At 34.5% G+C, this 18,041-nt stretch overlaps 1 protein-coding gene across 2 annotated transcripts in view; it reads left to right on the top strand.

The window, feature by feature from the left end:
- Nucleotides 1-18,041, top strand: part of Ica1l (islet cell autoantigen 1 like) — a 61,528-nt gene that overhangs the window by 25,460 nt on the left and 18,027 nt on the right. For both annotated transcript variants that reach the window (XM_046463134.2, XM_058578215.1), the window contains exons 4-9: nt 672-795; nt 2,516-2,714; nt 4,680-4,805; nt 6,496-6,594; nt 7,828-7,913; nt 10,410-10,453. In XM_046463134.2, the coding sequence (XP_046319090.1) occupies nt 672-795; nt 2,516-2,714; nt 4,680-4,805; nt 6,496-6,594; nt 7,828-7,913; nt 10,410-10,453 (678 nt within the window). The remainder of the gene's footprint in view (nt 1-671; nt 796-2,515; nt 2,715-4,679; nt 4,806-6,495; nt 6,595-7,827; nt 7,914-10,409; nt 10,454-18,041) is intronic.

The raw sequence follows: 18,041 nt of genomic DNA, 5'->3' as shown, positions 1-18,041 counted from the left end.
CAACCACAATAGGAAGTTATACTCCACGTATGTATAATATGTCAAAATACACTCTACTGTAATGTATATCTAAAAAGAACAAATAAAAAAGAAAAAGAAAAGATCTGACAGTGATAAAATACTCATTCAATTAGCAAAAGTTTCTACACAATTACTCTGGTAACCAATAATTATTGACAGGTGCTAGCCTGAAACTTTTAGGGTTTCTGCAGCAGAACTGTGGACATTTGTGGGTCTGAGATACTAAGGATGAGAATCACTAATAAATCAACAACTATATAAATAGGAAAAAGTACTTTGTAAAAGGCAATGAGTCTAAAATGTATTTCTGCACATTTGAAAATGTAATTTTCTTCCTTTTTTTTGTTTTATTTTTTTCACTAAAGATCAGTTTTCCCAAAGCAAGGTCTATCAATTCACTGCATCAAAATGATCTGGAATGCTTGTAAAATGTGTATCTCCAGAAATATAAAATCAGACTCTCTGGAAATGAAGCCCAGGAATTTTCATTTTTACAATAAGTCTTTTCTTCTTCCTTCCTAAGTAATTCTTATATTCCCCAAGTAATTCTTAATATCAGAATTACTGGTGTGAGAATTTTATTTTTTTGTGTGTGTATTTTAAATAATTGATGGAATGAAATAATTAACTATACTATATTTTCCCTCTAGTTATATCAGAGGAAGAAAATGAGCTAGGGCTCTTTTTAAAGTTTCAAGCAGAACGGGATGCTACTCAAGCTGGAAAAATGATGGATGCCACTGGCAAGGCACTCTGTTCTTCTGCCAAGCAAAGGTTTACCCATGGCTTTTCATCATGTTTATATCTATAATCTATTTGACAATTTTGACATATGTCTTAAGTTTGCATGTTTGGAAAGGAAAGGTCATTCCAATGAAGAATTAAGGAAAAGAGAAGCATATTGTAGTATACAATTGTTTTGATGCCTAGCTCTTAGTTATTAATTTTGTATTTAAAAGAACTATTCTTTTTTTTTTTTTTTTTTTTTTAAATATTTATTTATTTTTCGGTGGACACAACATCTTTGTTTGTATGTGGTGCTGAGGATCGAACCCGGGCCGCACGCATGCCAGGCAAGCGCGCTACCACTTGAGCCACATCCCCAGCCCCTAAAAGAACTATTCTAAAATTGATGTTCTTCATTGCTTAATTCCTAGAAATAGCCTTTAGGCCTATATTTCTATTTCGTAAATGACTTAATGTAAGAGTCACAGAATGGCTAACATTTAAAATATGAATATTTCCACTTTTTCTTTTCACATTCTAGTTTGATAGGCAAGTGCTCTACCACTGAGCTACCCCACACCCTCTTTCACTTTTTTTTTTTGGTACAGAGATTGAACTCAGAGGCACTTAACCACTGAGCCACATCCCCAGCCCTTTTTATATTTTATTTTGAGAAAGGGTCTCACTAAGTTGCTTACGGTTTCGCTAAGTTGCTTAGGCTAGATTTGAACCTGCAATCCTCCTGCTTCAGTCTCCTGAGTTAGGGTTGGGTTAGGGTTAGGTGTGTGCCACCATGCCCAGCCCTCTTTCACTTTTTTGATATTATACTATCTTTAAGAACATTAAGACTATTCTTTTAAGTGGAATTCAATTTTTTCTTCTTAATTTTTGTTTTCTATATATCATTTCACGATATTTTAGCATAAAGCTACTTGCCCCAAAGAATCTCCTGTTAATATAATCTGAATTTTTGAATTTCAGAAGAAAAATGAAAACAGGCCTTCTTAGGCCTGTAAAGATGATGTCCAGATTAAGTGGCTTTATTTCAAAGCCACCACATCAGTGCAGTAGTCTATCTTGAAGATAGTGAGACAGAGACTCAGTATAGGGCCCTCTAGTGCCATAAAGTCAAAAGCAGTGTGGAGGAGCTGAATTTGCTTTGTTTCTTAAGTACTTTACCTCATCCTCATATGCTAAGAATTCCATACTCATTAATTCTTCTAGCATTTTATCTGATCTTCTGCACCCAGGCTTTTCCTAAACTTTCCAAATAAAAGGCTGTGTATGAATTGGATTGTGTTTTATGAATTCAGGTTCTCTGTTCCCTGAGAACTTTTTTCTAAATGGTAGGGTTACTTGGCAGATTATCTATGCATGAACTAATATCCACAATGTTGCAAACATTATAGATTTTCTTAAGTAAAAAAGGAAGTACAAAATATCATTATTAATTATTCAAAATTGGCTATGTTATTTCTATTTGCTTTCTCTATCTCTTTAGCCATCTTGATAATTTCCTATCTGTAAACTAATTTTTAAATTTTTTATTTATATATGACAGCGGAATGCATTACAATTCTTATTACACATATAGAGCACAATTTTTCATATCTCTGGTTGTATACACAGTATATTCACACCAATTTGTGTCTTCATACCTGTACTATAAACTAATATTTATAGCACAATGCTTTTTGATTGATTGGTTTAAACTTTTGTTTTACATGTGGGATGTACAACCCTCTGATTCTTACCTCTCTGTCACCAGACTGGCCTTGTGTACTCCTCTGTCTCGTCTTAAGCAAGAAGTAACAACCTTCAGTCAAAGGGCAGTATCAGATACCTTGATGACAATTAATAGGATGGAGCAGGCACGCACAGAATACAGAGGAGCTCTCCTGTGGATGAAAGATGTCTCCCAAGAACTGGACCCAGACACCTTGAAACAAGTGGAAAAGTTCAGAAAAGTATGAAAATATGTCACTTTCCTTTTCTAGTTACATAAAATATGGAACTGATACAGAATGAAGATTATAAAATATGATTATATACTAATACTGGACTGTTTTTTTAAAAATATGCTTTATTATGAATTCTTGGTTGTGTGGAGATTTTGGTTAAAGTATAAAAGGTTGTTATTCTTCTATTTTTACTCTTTGAATGGCATGGTATCCCTACCTCAACAGTCTTTTTTTTTTTAATGTGTGTGTGTTCTCTTTTTTTAATATTTATTTTTTAGCTTTAGGTGGACACAATATCTTTATTTTATTTTTATGTGGTGCTGAGGATCGAACCCAGTGTCTCACGCATGCCAGGCGAGCGCACTACGGCTTGAGCCACATCCCCAGCACCCTCATCAGTCTTTTTACTAATCTTTTTTATCCCCCTCATAACCTAATTACACTTTAAATGTTCTTTATCTGGACTTTTGGAACTTGTTTGTAGGAAGAAAACTGTTTATTACTGAGGAAAAAATATCTAATTTAAGTAAAAATTTGTGTAAAATTATTAATTTTAAGAAAAGGGAAGGTTCTTAAATTTTTCATTCTGCCAAAATATAAAGTTTGACCACAAACCTTGTAAGCAACTATCTATGTATGGACAAATGTTTTTGCTAAATAAGCTTATTATAAACCATATCCTCTACATTTACTATGCCTGGACATTAAATTTCATTCATTCATTCATTTCATAGAGAAGCTATAATAAATATTTACTATTGATGGAGCTGTATACTGTGCCAGCTATTGTAAGTGGTTTGCCTCATTGATTACTCCCAACAGCCTTGTAAAGTAAGTGAACACATGACCTCAAGCCCCAGAAACCTTTTATTCCATCCCTGTTACAATCCTTGACAATTAGAATTCAGTGCAAGGGGGTGGTTGCACAACATTGTGAATGCCCTAAATGCCACTGAATTGTACACTTTAAAATGGTTACTTGTAATGTTATGTGAATTTCATTTCAATTAAAAAAGAAAAACAAGAACGCAATCCAAATTCCTATCTGAACTAAAAAAGCTCTGCATTGTCTGATCCCTGGTCCTTCTACAGTCTCATCCTGTGCTTGCTTCCAGTGCTCCAAGAAGAATATACTCTACCCTATGCCTTCCTTTTTTGAAAACTTGATAAGCTCTTTGCCCTCTCCCACTCGTAGAACCCTTGTCCTTGTTTTTCCCTGGTCCTGCAATACTCTTCATTGCGTCTCAGCATAGCCTGCTCATCATCTTTTGTCTCAATTGAAATGTGAGGCATAAACTCACCAAAGTTTGCCCAATTTTATTAAAAGTAGTCACCCATTTTTTCAACTTATTTGCTATTTTGCAGCCTGAGATTATATTGTATATTTATTTACTATGTTTTTTTCCTGTGCCTTTCTACCCAGAGATGGTAGGAAAGTATCATAATATCCTAGTACCTTGAAGAGTACTTTGCATGTAATAGGTACCTCATAAATATTCATTGAATAAATGAATTAAAAGTTGAGTGTTCACATTACTCAATCACTCCTGACTCACTCTCTGTATAAGAAATAGGCCTGAGTTTAAATTTATGAATGGCTCCATGATTCAGAAATATTATTAATGCTTCTCAATATTTTAATTAAGTCCCATTTCCATTTATTCTTCTGCATGTAGACAAATACTGTCCATAATCCTGAACATCTTAGGTCTTTCTTTTTATTTGGATTTTTTCTTATTAACTATATAATTTCCATCTATCATCTCATACTTTCTCAACCTAAAGATATCTACTAGAAAGAATCTTTTACAGTTCTTTAGAGTCTTCATTAATCACGGAATATTAATAATACTGGGCAGAGGAATTGGTATCCTTTATTACAATTTCATGTGTCTGAAAACATTTATTATGAACTTGTATGCTATATTTATATCTGTATTATAGGTAATAATAGCATTTTTGTGATTACAGGTACAGATCCAAGTGAGAAATAGCAAAAGTTCTTTTGACAAATTAAAGATGGATGTTTGTCAGAAAGTGGATTTACTTGGAGCTAGTCGCTGCAATATGTTATCTCATTCACTCACTACCTACCAGGTACCCACCTCCATGGTCAGCATGCCCTTGCAGTAAAGATGAGTGGTGAGATTCCTTTTTAAAAGTTGTCTAAAGGGTACAAATAAATTATAGTTGATCAGATTCCTTTGAATCTGCTGTAATTGACTCATTGAGGTTACAACAGTCAGAAAATTATAAAGTCCTAAACTGAAAAAGACCTTAGAGATTATCTACTCTTGTAGCTTCACATTATTCTCCTTGGTGTTCTAGGGAGAGAGGGGACCACTTACCTGTAAATGGAAATGTTGAGAAGGCTAAATACAAGACCCCATTAGCTTTGATTCAACTAGAGCTTTTCAATTTCTCACTTTAAATTTCTACATAAACTTTCATATGAAGCAAAGATATTGTGGCTCCAAAAGTTTGAAAGATTTTCTGTCATTTTATGGATGAGAAAAGTGAAACCTATGAGAATTAAAATAAATAGCAATATTGAATTCAAAAACATAACTTTTCTTTTTTTGAGAGAGAAGAGAGAGAGAATTTTTTTATTATTTATTTTTCAGTTTTCGGTGGAAAAACATAACTTTTCTAATTCTAGGTCATGTGTTTTTTTCATTCTGCCATATTACCATCCTAAATAGCTTTCTCCTCAGAGGTCTTACTTCTGCTTTAATTACCCCAAATCACACATAAATAACACATAATGAATAAGTTAGATATTAATAAACAGCAGTTGCTGACTTTAATGTATATTTGTAAATAGCAAAGTAAAATGAACTGTACTTACATAGGAAAATAATAATAAAACTAAAGGAAATAGGTATTAACTCTATAGGGAATCTACCTAATTCAGTTCAAAACTATGGAATGTAGGAATCAAGAAAGATTCATTTGAACTGAGCATGATGGCACACACCTGTGATCCCAGTAGCTTGGGAGGCTGAGATAGGAAGACTGTGAGTTCAAAGCCAACCTCAGCAAAAGTGAGGTACTAAGCAACTCAGTGAGACCCTGCCTCTAAATAAAATACAAAATAGGGATGGGGATGTGGCTTGGTGGGCAAGTGCCTCCAAGTTCAATCCCCAGTACCAAAAAAAAAGATGCATTTGAAAATAAAAAGTGTATGACTATTTGTGAAGCATGATGCCGTAACCCAATAACTATTAGTTCAGTTCTTTTATTTTCTCCACTCATTCCCTTCACTTTGAATACAAACACTGAAGCAACAACGAAAATTTTCAATTACCTGAGTTAGCTTGAGAACAACACATTTTTGGAACAAATCTTTCTTGAACCCTCAATGAAAAGCCAAATTAGTGGTAAATATTTTCTCAAAAAGATGCTCTTATATGATAGCAACATAAAGATTATACATTATGTCTATCCTTCTATAGTGATTGGCATTTCCATGCTTTTAACATTTTGCTTTTGGATTCCTCAGGTGTTCTGATCCATTAGTTTTCTTTCTTTTAGCTGCAGTCACTCTCTAGGCTCTAGTGTGCATTCCAGTGCTGTTTAAAAAATAGGCACACATGCATGCAGACATTGGTGCTAACTTTCATGTAAAGTTATGATTTATAGTTCAACTTTTCTTGAACAACTGAATTTAGTGCCTGCTGTTTCTTGTGCAGCAACTATTCATATACTACACTAGTGAGGAAATAGAGCACAGAACTGATCGTGGAGGAGAAGCAGAACTATAGTGTCACCTTTTCTTTTTCTGCAGAGAACACTGCTTGGATTTTGGGAGAAAACAGCTCAAATGATGTCCCAAATCTGTGAGGGCTGTGTTGGCTTTCATCCATATGATTTTGTAGCTTTCAAGGTACATTTCTTCCCCCTGTTTTCTTGCTTTGACTTATTATACTTCATTTGGGTGATAACATTGAAACTATTTTTTTGCTAAGTTTAATTTCTTTTTTTTAAAGAGAGAGAGAGAGAATTTTTTAATATTTAGTTTTTAGTTTTTTTTTTCGGCAGACACAACATCTTTGTTTGTGTGTGGTGCTGAGGATCGAACCCGGGCCGCACGCATGCCAGGCGAGCGCGCTACCGCTTGAGCCACATCCCCAGCCCTAATTTCAAATTTATAAAATATCAGGCAACATTTTCCTGCACTCTTTCAGCCAAGGATCAGCACTTGCCTTATTCCAAATGCTGCCAGTAAGACTAAAAGCCATGGAAATACTGCTGGCAGATTCAAGGTATTAGGGAATGTGGGCGAGTGAAAAGAAAATTAAAATGCAAAGGAGATTTTTTAAAGGCTATAGAAGGAAAAATTTAACGGGAATAAGTGATGGGAACTGATCATGTTCAACTAAAGAAGTTTAAAAGACAAATTTCCTTGTTTTACTCTTATATAGATATGGTTAATGATGCCCCAAATATGCCAGTTATGGTCATTACTATGTGTAATGTCTCTTGCAACGCAAGAGACTACTAACATATTAGATCAGTTCTTTCTGAAACAGTTACATGTGAAAGATGCTTTTTGGCTATGATTACAGAGCTTTTGACATCTGTATGTCTTACAGTCATCTTTGCGTGTGGCTCATCCAGAAGAGTCACACTGTGATAGTCATTTCTTCAGTTCTGATAGCCTAGATTTCAGTACCTTTTAACTTGCCATTGTGCCTTGTTTTCAGTAGAGCATGAAATGGGTTGCTGCTGTATTTCTTCAAGTTGAATATAATATTTGCAATGGGTTCATATCCTGTAACCATATATTACTGGGCTTTGGGATGGATTTTTATCTTATGTTCTGACATGGTATCTTCCAGCCCCAAAGATGCCCTTAAAGTTTGTTTTACTTTTTCTATAGTTGTTAAACCAGTCTGTCTCTAGTCCACATCACAGTGTCTGCGGTTACCACAGGCAGCCAGGATAAACAAGTACATATGTGGGGCTCAGTTCAAATCACATTAGCACATATTTACCATATTTCTCACTCTAGTTCAGAACTATTTCTATATTGTTTTTTAGAGTTTTTATTCTAATTTTGCATGCAAAGAGAAACAGATTCTTTCCATCTACTTAACATTGAATTTCTTATCTTTAGAGACTACAAGATACTCCAAAGAAACTTTCTGAAGATCACAAAGAAGAACAAATAGAAGGCAGTTTTCTTACTGAAAACCTCCATAAGTAAGCCAGCAAATCTATATACTGTAAGGGAAGTCCTGGACACCATCCTATGATATATGTGGGAAGAATTGTTTCTTCTCTTGTTCATTAATACTTATTTCTACCTCATTTTTACAAACAACACATTTGTTGTTTCAAAACATTTGTTTTGTTTTTTCTTCCCTCATTTTTAACACTACAGGTAAAGGAAGTAACAGGAGTACTAAACAAATTGTGGTGATACTCCAGATTCTGTCATTTGGGAGTCTTATATTAAGAGCCATGAGTACCTCTGTTGCAGGGACAGCATGAGAGAAGCAAGGGACAAGGGCCAGCAATTGTGAGAAAAGCTATTAAAAATCTATAGCAACTCAAGAAGCTGAGTCAGGAGGATTACAGGTTCAAGGCCAACTTAGTAAGACCCTGTTTCAAAATAAATAAATAAATAGATAGATAGATAAGACTGGGGATATGGCTCAGTGGTAGAGTATCCCTGGTTTCAGTCCCCAGTACTGGGGGGGGGGGAATCTATCTTTATAACAACACAGATAGGACTGGAACTGGTTATGTACATCCTTCTTATTACCTGTTTCCCTCTTATTAAATCTTCCCCCTGTTTCTCTTTCAGAGTGCCACAATTATTTTAAGCAGATTGACTCAATATAACAACAAACTCAGAAATTAGGCCCAAATAATTACAAACCATTATTGCTGAATCAAAGGTGATCCTAAATATAAGGCATTTCCCCATTTTTCTCTATAGGAAATCCAAACCGATTTTTTTTTTTTTTTTTTTGGTAGTGGTGCTGGAGATTGAACCCAGGGGCTTGTGCATGAAAGGCAAGCACTCTATCAACTGAGCTATATATCCCCAGCCCCCAAACCAAATTTTTAGCTAACTTAAATATATAAATGTTTTAGATCAATGTTTAGTAAATGTTTAGCTGTACATTAAACTTACCTTAATTACATATTGACATTTGAAATCATATGCTGCTAGGCGTGGTGGGGCACGCCTATGATTCCAGCAACTCAGGAGGCTGAGACAGGAGGATCACAAGTTCAAGGTTAGCCTCAGCAACTTAGTGAGACCCTGTCTCAAAATAAAATATAAAAAGGACTAGGGATGTAGCTTGGTGGTATGGAAACCTTGGGCTCAGTTTTTTAAAAAATAACAAAAATATCATATGCTAAATGAAATATATTAATCTAGTATTTTTATTCTCATATTTCATGGAAGTTTTATTCAGAAGCTTCTCATGCATCTTCAAGATGATGAGAACATCTTTTTGAGTTAACTAACAGATTCCTAAGCACTTCACCTTCTCTTCCATCTAAGTTGTTTAAGAAAAATATACACATAACTGTCATTGGAAATTTTGTTTCAAGTTAAATATCTTTCTGCTTTATAGGATTTCTTTTAGTATTTGCAAATAAATATTATATTGCTTTTTAAGTGTCTTTAAAGACTTATTAAAATACATCTAATACTAGCAATTATGAGATTATGCCCTAGGAATAATGGCTAAATCTGTATTCAATCTCTTTATCTCATTTTTTTATTATTACATGGATTCTATAAATCAACACATTAGATAGAAGCCCTAAACATCCAAAATTAATATTGACTGAGGATATTTTAGGCAAATGTCTCTTCTTTCACAAACATCACTTTATTCTTTAAAATAGAACTCCCCTACCTTTTTCTGGAATATTCTTCATTCCCTTCATTTATTTCCTAAGAGTTCTTAAACAAAACCCTCTAAAACTTGAAAATAAAACTTCTTACAGAGTTCTCTAAAATGCTTACACCAGAGGTGTTTCACATTTCATAACTTTTGGGATTTTGGAATATTTGCATATACATAATGAGATATCTTAGAATGGGACCTAAGTCTAAACATGAATTCATATATGTTTCATACACATTACCTGAGGAAATTTATATTTTTAATAATTTTGGACATAGTGTCGAATTTTTCCTCTTGTGGTATCATGTTCTCAAAAATTTTAGATTTAAGAACATTTGGATTTTTAAATTAAGGATGCTCAACCTTGAATTTAGCACAGTTCCTGCAATGCTGATGTACAGATACTCAGTAAGTGATTACTGAAAGCATAGAGATCTTTAAAACAGAAAATACTCTCAGATATAAATTTTGTGAGATCTACAGATAAGTGTTTTTAAGTTTCCTGACTTTAAAAAAGTTGTTTTTTTTAAACCATGCCAGGTGCTGTAACACACGCCTGTAATCCCAACAGCTTGGGAGACTGAGGCAGGAGGATCAAGAGTTCAAAGTCAGCCTCAGTAATTTAGTGAGGCACTAAGCAACTGTCTCTAATAAAATAGTTTTAGAAATATAGGGCTGGGGATATGGTTAAGGATCCCTGTTTAAGCATCCCTGGGTTCAATCCCCAGTAACTCCCCTGATAAAAGTTTTTTTAAACCATATTAAACTGAGGAATATGAATTCCAAATGTATTTTAACTAAAATCCATGTATTTTCTTTACTTCAGGGTAGTTTTGTCAGAAGAGGAAGCAAGCTTTGGGAGTGAACCAGGTGAGATGGTAAATTCTTTACTTTGTAATGGTCAAATTAGATGTTAAAAGTTTATCCCAATTTTTAACACAGAGATTGTGTTGATATCCATTCAATTTTTTAAAATGCTAAGTTTTTGTTCTGTACACTTTCATGTTATCTTTCAAGGAGTGCCTAATTAGAGGGTCTAGTAGTCTTTTTTAGGTAGGTGCTTTTAAATGCAGAAATCTATTTTACAGGGCTGCATGATTAAGTTTCAAGTTTTCTTCACACTTAAATTTGTGTTCTTATTTTTAAAATAAATATTATATATGTATATATACATATATGTGTGTATATACATATATTTGATACATATATATGCATGTATATATATATACATATGTATTCAACATATTTGAATCACTGTGGTAAAAAAAGAGTATAGAAAAAGTGAATTTGAATACTTTTTTTGGGTTCCGGGGATTGAATTCAGGGGCACTCAACCATTGAACCAAATCCCCAGCCCTTTTTGTATTTTATTTAGATACAGGGTCTCACTGAGTTGCTTAGCCCCTTGCAGTTGTTGAGACTGGTTTTGAACTCTCGATCCTCCTGCCTTAGCCTCCCAAGCTGCTGGGATTACAGGCGTGTGCCACTGTGCCTGGCTGAATCCTTAGTTGTTGTTTTTTTTTTTTTTTTAAATATTTTATAGTTGTACATGGACACAATACCTTTATTTATTATTATGTGGTGCTGAGAATTGAACCCAGGGCCTCACATATGCTAGGCAAGCACTCTACCACTGAGCCACAACCCCAGCCCTGAATCCTTAGTTTTTGAAAGCAAATCACTTATGCCGCTCTCAGTTGTATCATCTGAAATATGAGTAATTTGTGCCTACCTTAACAGGAACATTAAGGATAGAGATAATATTTACAAATTACATAGCACATAGCAATAAAAATGAGAGGTACTTATGTATATTCAAATATGTACATAAATAGATTATATGGATAAAATATTTTAAGAAGCCATAATTATGAATTTATATATGTAACACAGCTTCAAAATTTATGTTCAAAAGGTTAACTATGGTTTTGTGTATATCCTGTACCTAAAAAATAGAGAATATTCTTTAAAAGTCATAAAGAAAATATACTGAACATTATTGTAATTTCACTCTTCAGTCATAGTATTATCTTTAAAATCCTGCTGTGTGGGTAATTATATCCCCTTTTAAGTTCCAGACATTCATTTGGTCTTTATTCCTTTTTTCTTGTTTAATCTTGTTATAGGTTTACTCATTTCATTATTTTTTAATAAACTAACTTATAGCTTTGTTAATCTTCTCTATTGAATTTTTGTTTTCTGTTTTATTAATTTTGGTTCTTTATCATTTTTACTTTTCATATATCACACAAGTTTTGGAAAAAGCACCTTTAATCTGAGTGTGGTAGTCCACGCTGATCTGATAGTCCAGCTACTTGGAGAGACTGAGGTGGGAGAATCACTTTGAGCCTAGGAATTTGAGGTCAGTTTGGGTAACAAAGCTAGACCCTGTCCAAAAAAAAAAAAGACCACTAGATGGGGTCAAGTTGTATTTAGTGATGAAGCTGCATGAGGCTCTAGGTCCTATCCTAGAACAAAAACAAAACAAAATGAAAAACCCCACAAACAAAACCATTCCAAATAACACTTTGTGTAGGTATATTTTAAATACCATAAAACTCAGTCATTCTAAGTATACAAGTAGTTTTTAGTTACTACTGAGAGGTGCAACCATTTCCATAAATCAGCTTTACAACATTTTCATCCCCTCAATAAGATCCCTTATGCCCATTTGCAGTATTCCTATTCCTATCCCCAGCCAGTCATTGACCTACTTTTGTTTGTTTGCTTTTGTGACGGAGTGTTACTAAATGGCCCAGGCTGCGCTGAACTCACAATCCTCCTGTGTCAGCCTCTCAAGTAGCTGAGATTATAGGTGTATGCCACCCTCCCAGTGGTTTCTCATTTATATTTGGACCTGTGCTTCTGTTTTCTATTTGTTTTATCACTCACTCCCATGCTTTTATCTCTGGTATTGGCTTAATATTTGAAGTTCTTATTGTTTGTTTTAAAATTTTTCTCTGTTCTTTCTTTTTTCCATGAACTGATTTGAAAGTTATACATTTTATTTCCATCTTTTGTGGTCTAATTTTATCCTGCTTACCTAATAAAGTCCAAGGTTCATCAATATTTCAATTTCCCCAGAATATTCAAAAGACCTTAGAATACTAATCCCAATTATTGCCATACCAGCTCTTTAAGTATTAATATTTTATTTCTATCTTTTTCACAAATTAAGAAATTATTTTATGAATATTAGATTTACCAATATTTTCCTTTCTTATTATTTCTTCATATATTTCAAATCTTCATTATGAGTTCATTCTTCTTATCTGCCCTTTAGTTTAAAAGTTGTTAAGAAGATATATTGGTGGTAAATTTGGCTTATATATACCTGGTTATATTGTTATTTCTCACTTTTGAAAGAGTTTGCTCAGCAAACAATTTTAGGTTGGTTAGTATTTTCTTCCAGAACTTTGGTAATTTCAAAAATTACTGTTCCATCATTCCACTGGTTTTGTTGAGGAAAAGAAAAAATGTTAATCAGATTATTATTCCTGTATAGTGACTTTGAATTTTCTATTTGGCTACTTTTAGAATGTGTTCTTTGTTTTGGGTGTTCTGCTCTTTTAGTACAGTGTGCCAAGATATATTAATTTTTGTTGTTGTTTTAATCTGTGATGGTATATAAATTGCATTCCTTAAATCTGTCTTTTATCTCAACCATTCTTACTTTTTTAGTTTGGTAAAATATGCATGGCTTAAACATTATTTTTTAAAATATTGCTTCTTTTCTATTTTCCTTATTCTTTCCTTCCTCCACTCCAATAAGCTTATGGTGGACCCTTTCGTTAATTCCTTATATCTTTTAACTTCTATTTCATATTTGCCATTCCCTTTTCACTCTACACAGCATTGTAGGTAAGTTATTCAGATCTGTTTTTCACTAATTTTCTCTTCTTGCTTCCAGTCTATTGTGTAATGTATACAGCAAGTTTCCCCCTATACATTTTATTTCTAAAAGTTCTATTTGGTTTTTCTATGAATTTCTGTAGTGGGTTTTTATAGTCCTTTGCTCTTTCTTGCTTTTTGACTCATATTTGTATTTAAAAATACAAATATTTGACGTCCTCTAATTTTCTTGTGGTAGTTTGTTTAGTGATTTCTGATTATGAGCTAATTTTTATTTGCTCTCAATCTGTGAGAATCCTGGAAGTGTAACAAGTATTTGCTTATATTGCTTGGTTTCAGAGTTGAGGAATATTCATAGCCTGGAGACCCCTTTAACCTCCTTTCAGAGCCTGTCAGCTCAGTGTTGGAATTCTGGGATCAGCTTGGTTTTCTTGTGTTGAAGGCTTTGTCTCCAGAGAACAGTGTCAACATGGAAAGGGGATCTGTCTTTCCTCTTTGCTTGATGCTCATCTTTCCTAGATCTGGATTTAGTCTAGATATGCATTAAAAGTGTTTTTCATAATTTTAGTGAGAATTCTTTTTTTGGGGGGGGCAAGGGTCCTTCTGAGTGTCTTATCTTCTAAAATTCCAAGTAGCATTTTTGCACAGGTAATAATAATAATTGGGACTGGGGTTGTGGCTCAGCTGTCGAGCACTCGCCTCTCACATGCGAGATCCTGGGTTCGATCCTCAGCACCACATAAAAATAAATAAGTGAAATAAAGATATTGTGTCCAATTACAACTAAAAAATAAATATAAAAATTTAAAAAATAATAATAATTATAACATTTAAAAAATATTCAGCGTCCCTGGGACCCAAATAATACTAGCACTACTTATAAAAGTGAAAACTAGAGGGCTGTGGCTGTGGCTCAGTGGTAGAGTGCTCACCTAGGATGTGTGAGGCACTGGGTTTGATCCTCAGCACCACATAAAAATAAACAAACAAAATAAAGGTATTGTGTCCATCTACAACTAAAAAATATATATTAAAAAAGTGGAAACTGGAAAAAATTTTCTTGAAAATATAAACATTCCACACTTTGAGTAACTTTAGGCACTATGTTGAGGAACTTGAAATCCTTCAAACATTTATGCTATGAGATATCACTCAAGTGGTAGTTCTTAGGTGGAATAAAGCTAATCTTTTGAACTAGCCCTTCCTCATTCTTATACTTGTTTTTTTCTAGTATCATGTATCTAGGATGAAAATCAAATGAATCCAAATCCCACATTAATCACCAAACACACAGTGGAGTAAAGCAGACCATTACTGAAGATTTGGGGAAAGACAAGGAGGGAGGTTACCCTCATTGTAAACAGTATACTTCCTTGAGGATTCTTTAACAGATCTCTCAATTCCCCTGAATTATTTCTATGGCTTATAAAACTTGCTGGTGTGATTCTGCCTTTCTCTTTTTTTTTTTTAATTTTTTATTGTTGGCTATTCAAAACATTACATAGTTCTTGATATATCATATTTCACACTTTGATTCAAGTGGGTTATGAGCTCCCATTTTTACCCCATATACAGATTGCAGAATCACATCAGTTACACATCCATTGATTTACATATTGCCATACTAGTGTCTGTTGTGTTCTGCTGCCTTTCCTATCCTCTACTATCCCCCCCTCCCCTCCCCTCCCCTCCCCTCTTCTCTCTCTGCCCCCTCTACTGACATTCATTTGTCCCCCTTGTATTATTTTTCCCTTTCCCCTCACTTCCTCTTGTATGTACTTTTGTATAACTCTGAGGGTCTCCTTCCATTTCCATGCAATTTCCCTTCTCTCTCCCTTTCCCTCCCACCTCTCATCCCTGTTTAATGTTAATCTTCTTCTCATGCTCTTCGACCCTACTCTGTTCTTAGTTACTCTCCTTATATCAAAGAAGACATTTGGCATTTGTTTTTTAGGGATTGGCTAGCTTCACTTAGCATAATCTGCTCTAATGCCATCCATTTCCCTGTAAATTCTATGATTTTGTCATTTTTTAATGCAGAGTAATACTCCATTGTGTATAAATGCCACATTTTTTTTATCCATTCATCTATTGAAGGGCATCTAGGTTGGTTCCACAGTCTTGCTATTGTGAATTGTGCTGCTATGAACATCGATGTAGCAGTGTCCCTGTAGCATGCTCTTTTTAGGTCTTTAGGGAATAGACCGAGAAGGGGAATAGCTGGGTCAAATGGTGGCTCCATTCCCAGCTTTCCAAGAAATCTCCATACTGCTTTCCAAATTGGCTGCACCAATTTGCAGTCCCACCAGCAATGTACAAGTGTACCCTTTTCCCCACATCCTCGCCAGCACTTGTTGTTTGACTTCATGATGGCTGCCAATCTAACTGGAGTGAGATGGTATCTTAGGGTGGTTTTGATTTGCATTTCTCTGACTGCTAGAGATGGTGAGCATTTTTTCATGTACTTGTTGATAGAGCCCTAATATCCAGAGTATACAAAGAACTCAAAAAATTAGACAATAAGAGAACAAACAACCCAATCAACAAATGGGCCAAGGACCTGAACAGACACTTCTCAGAGGAGGACATACAATTAATCTGCCTTTCTCTTGTCATTCATTCCTGTTCCTCTCCCATCAACTCTGATGCTCCTTCTTACTTCCTTCTCTGGCTACTTCTAGAATCTCTTTCCCATTCCCAGATTTTCCTTCTCCTTTTCATATGTTCAACTAAAATCTTTGCTGATAAAGTCAATTTTTTTTTTGCATTTTTCTGTACTTCTTCAACATCTTTATAATGTATTAGAACTTAAAAACCTAACTTATCCTTTAGGTTCTTTATCATAAAGCTAACATTAAATTCCTTAAACCTTCCTTTTGAATTGTTTCCCCTTCAATTATTTTGGTTATTCTAGTATTTTCTACTCTGCCTATATTCTTTTGTCATATCTTAAACTGTGTAATAGACATATTAGTCCCTGGCCTTAGATGCATAAAATCCTCTAAGTTCTCCATACACAACACTCTCCACACTTGTATGGAGGAAAAATTTACATTTCATTTTTTAAAATGGCCTTGGTAATGGCTGAAGATATCAAAATCTTGTTTGTTTTTTTGTTTGTTTTTAAGGGTGTGGGTCTATTATGTTTGTACTGGGTAGCAAATGAAGTAAGGAAATATTATTCCAAAAACCGACTCAAGAACTGCCTCCCTATGAAGCAGTAGGGAATACTTGTATTTGTCTTAGTATAAGTTCAAAACAAGGGAAACATGTTTTTTAGCAGTGATTTTGCCTATGGGTTTTTTTTTTTTTTTGTACTAGAAATTGAACCTGGGGGTGTTCAATCACTGAGTCACATAGCCAGCCCCCCCACTTCCTCTCCCCCACCCTGACCCTTTTGATACAGGTTCTCTTTAAGTTGCTTAGGGCCTCACTTAGTTGTTGAACTTAGCCTTGAACTTGTGATCCTTCTGCCTCAGCTTCCCAAGCCACTGGGATTAGAGGCATGTGCCACCATGCCCAGCTTGTATGTTTGACTTTTTAAATGTCAAAAACATAAAAAAGGAAAACACAAGAGAGGATACAGTCTTTAAAAAAATATATATATATATATGTGTGTGTGTGTGTGTATAATATATATATTTTAGTTGTTGATGGATCTTTATTTTATGTATTTATATGTAGTGCTGAGAATTGAACCCAGGATCTCACACATGCTAGGCAAGCACTCTACCACTGAGCCAACAACCCCAGCCCAGGATTTAGTTTTTGATCCTGAGAAAATATCCTGTCTTTAAGAGCTTGTATCTGAACTTTCCCTTCATGTGAGAACCATTGCTGTTCATGCCCCAGATTAGGTGAGAAATGTAGACATGCTGCTTATTGCTATACCCTGCAAGAATAAAGCAACCTTTGATTAAAAAGTTGACCAGCTGAGTGGCACACATCTGTAATCCCAGAGGCTTGGGAATCTGAGGCAGGAGGATCGAAAGTTCAAAGGCAGGCTCAGCAACTTGAGGAGGCCCTAAGCAACTTAGTGAAACCCTGTCTCAAAATAAAAAATAAAAGTATCTGTGGATGTGGCTCAGTGGTAAAGCACCATTGGGTTTAATTTCTGTTACCGAGAGAGAGAGAGAGAGAGAGAGAGAGAGATCGATCTATTGTGCAATACGGTGACTATAGCTAATAAGAAGATTCAAGGTTTTGTATTCTTGAATATTTCTGAGTGAAGTTTTAGTGTTCTTACCACAAAAATTAAGTATGTAAAATAATGCCTATGTTAATTAATTCAATTTAGTCATTCCACAGAATATACATATTTCAAAACAACATGTGGTACAGGATACATATGAATTTTCATTTAAAAATAATGAAGGTAAAAATATATACCATATCCATTAATTCAACATAAAATGAACACAATTGTATGTATCAGAGTGTCAGAGGTATGGAAGTCAGGCAGAACAAAATAGAAAACTGCCTCTCAAAGAATGTAGAATAAGAATAGGTCCTTTCTTGGAAAAGGAAAAAAGAAAAAAAAAAAAAAGGTTTACCAGGAAAGGAATTGTCTTGGGAATGGGAAAGCTTTTAACTTCAAGTTGTCATA

Source organism: Marmota monax, unplaced genomic scaffold, assembly GCF_021218885.2.
Source record: "Marmota monax isolate L192 unplaced genomic scaffold, Marmota_monax_Labrador192_F-V1.1 WCK01_AAM20220418_F8-fsc00095, whole genome shotgun sequence".
Taxonomy (NCBI): Eukaryota; Metazoa; Chordata; class Mammalia; order Rodentia; family Sciuridae; genus Marmota; species Marmota monax.
The sequence above is the reverse complement of the archived record's forward strand: the minus strand, read 5'-3'. Positions and strand labels throughout refer to the sequence as shown.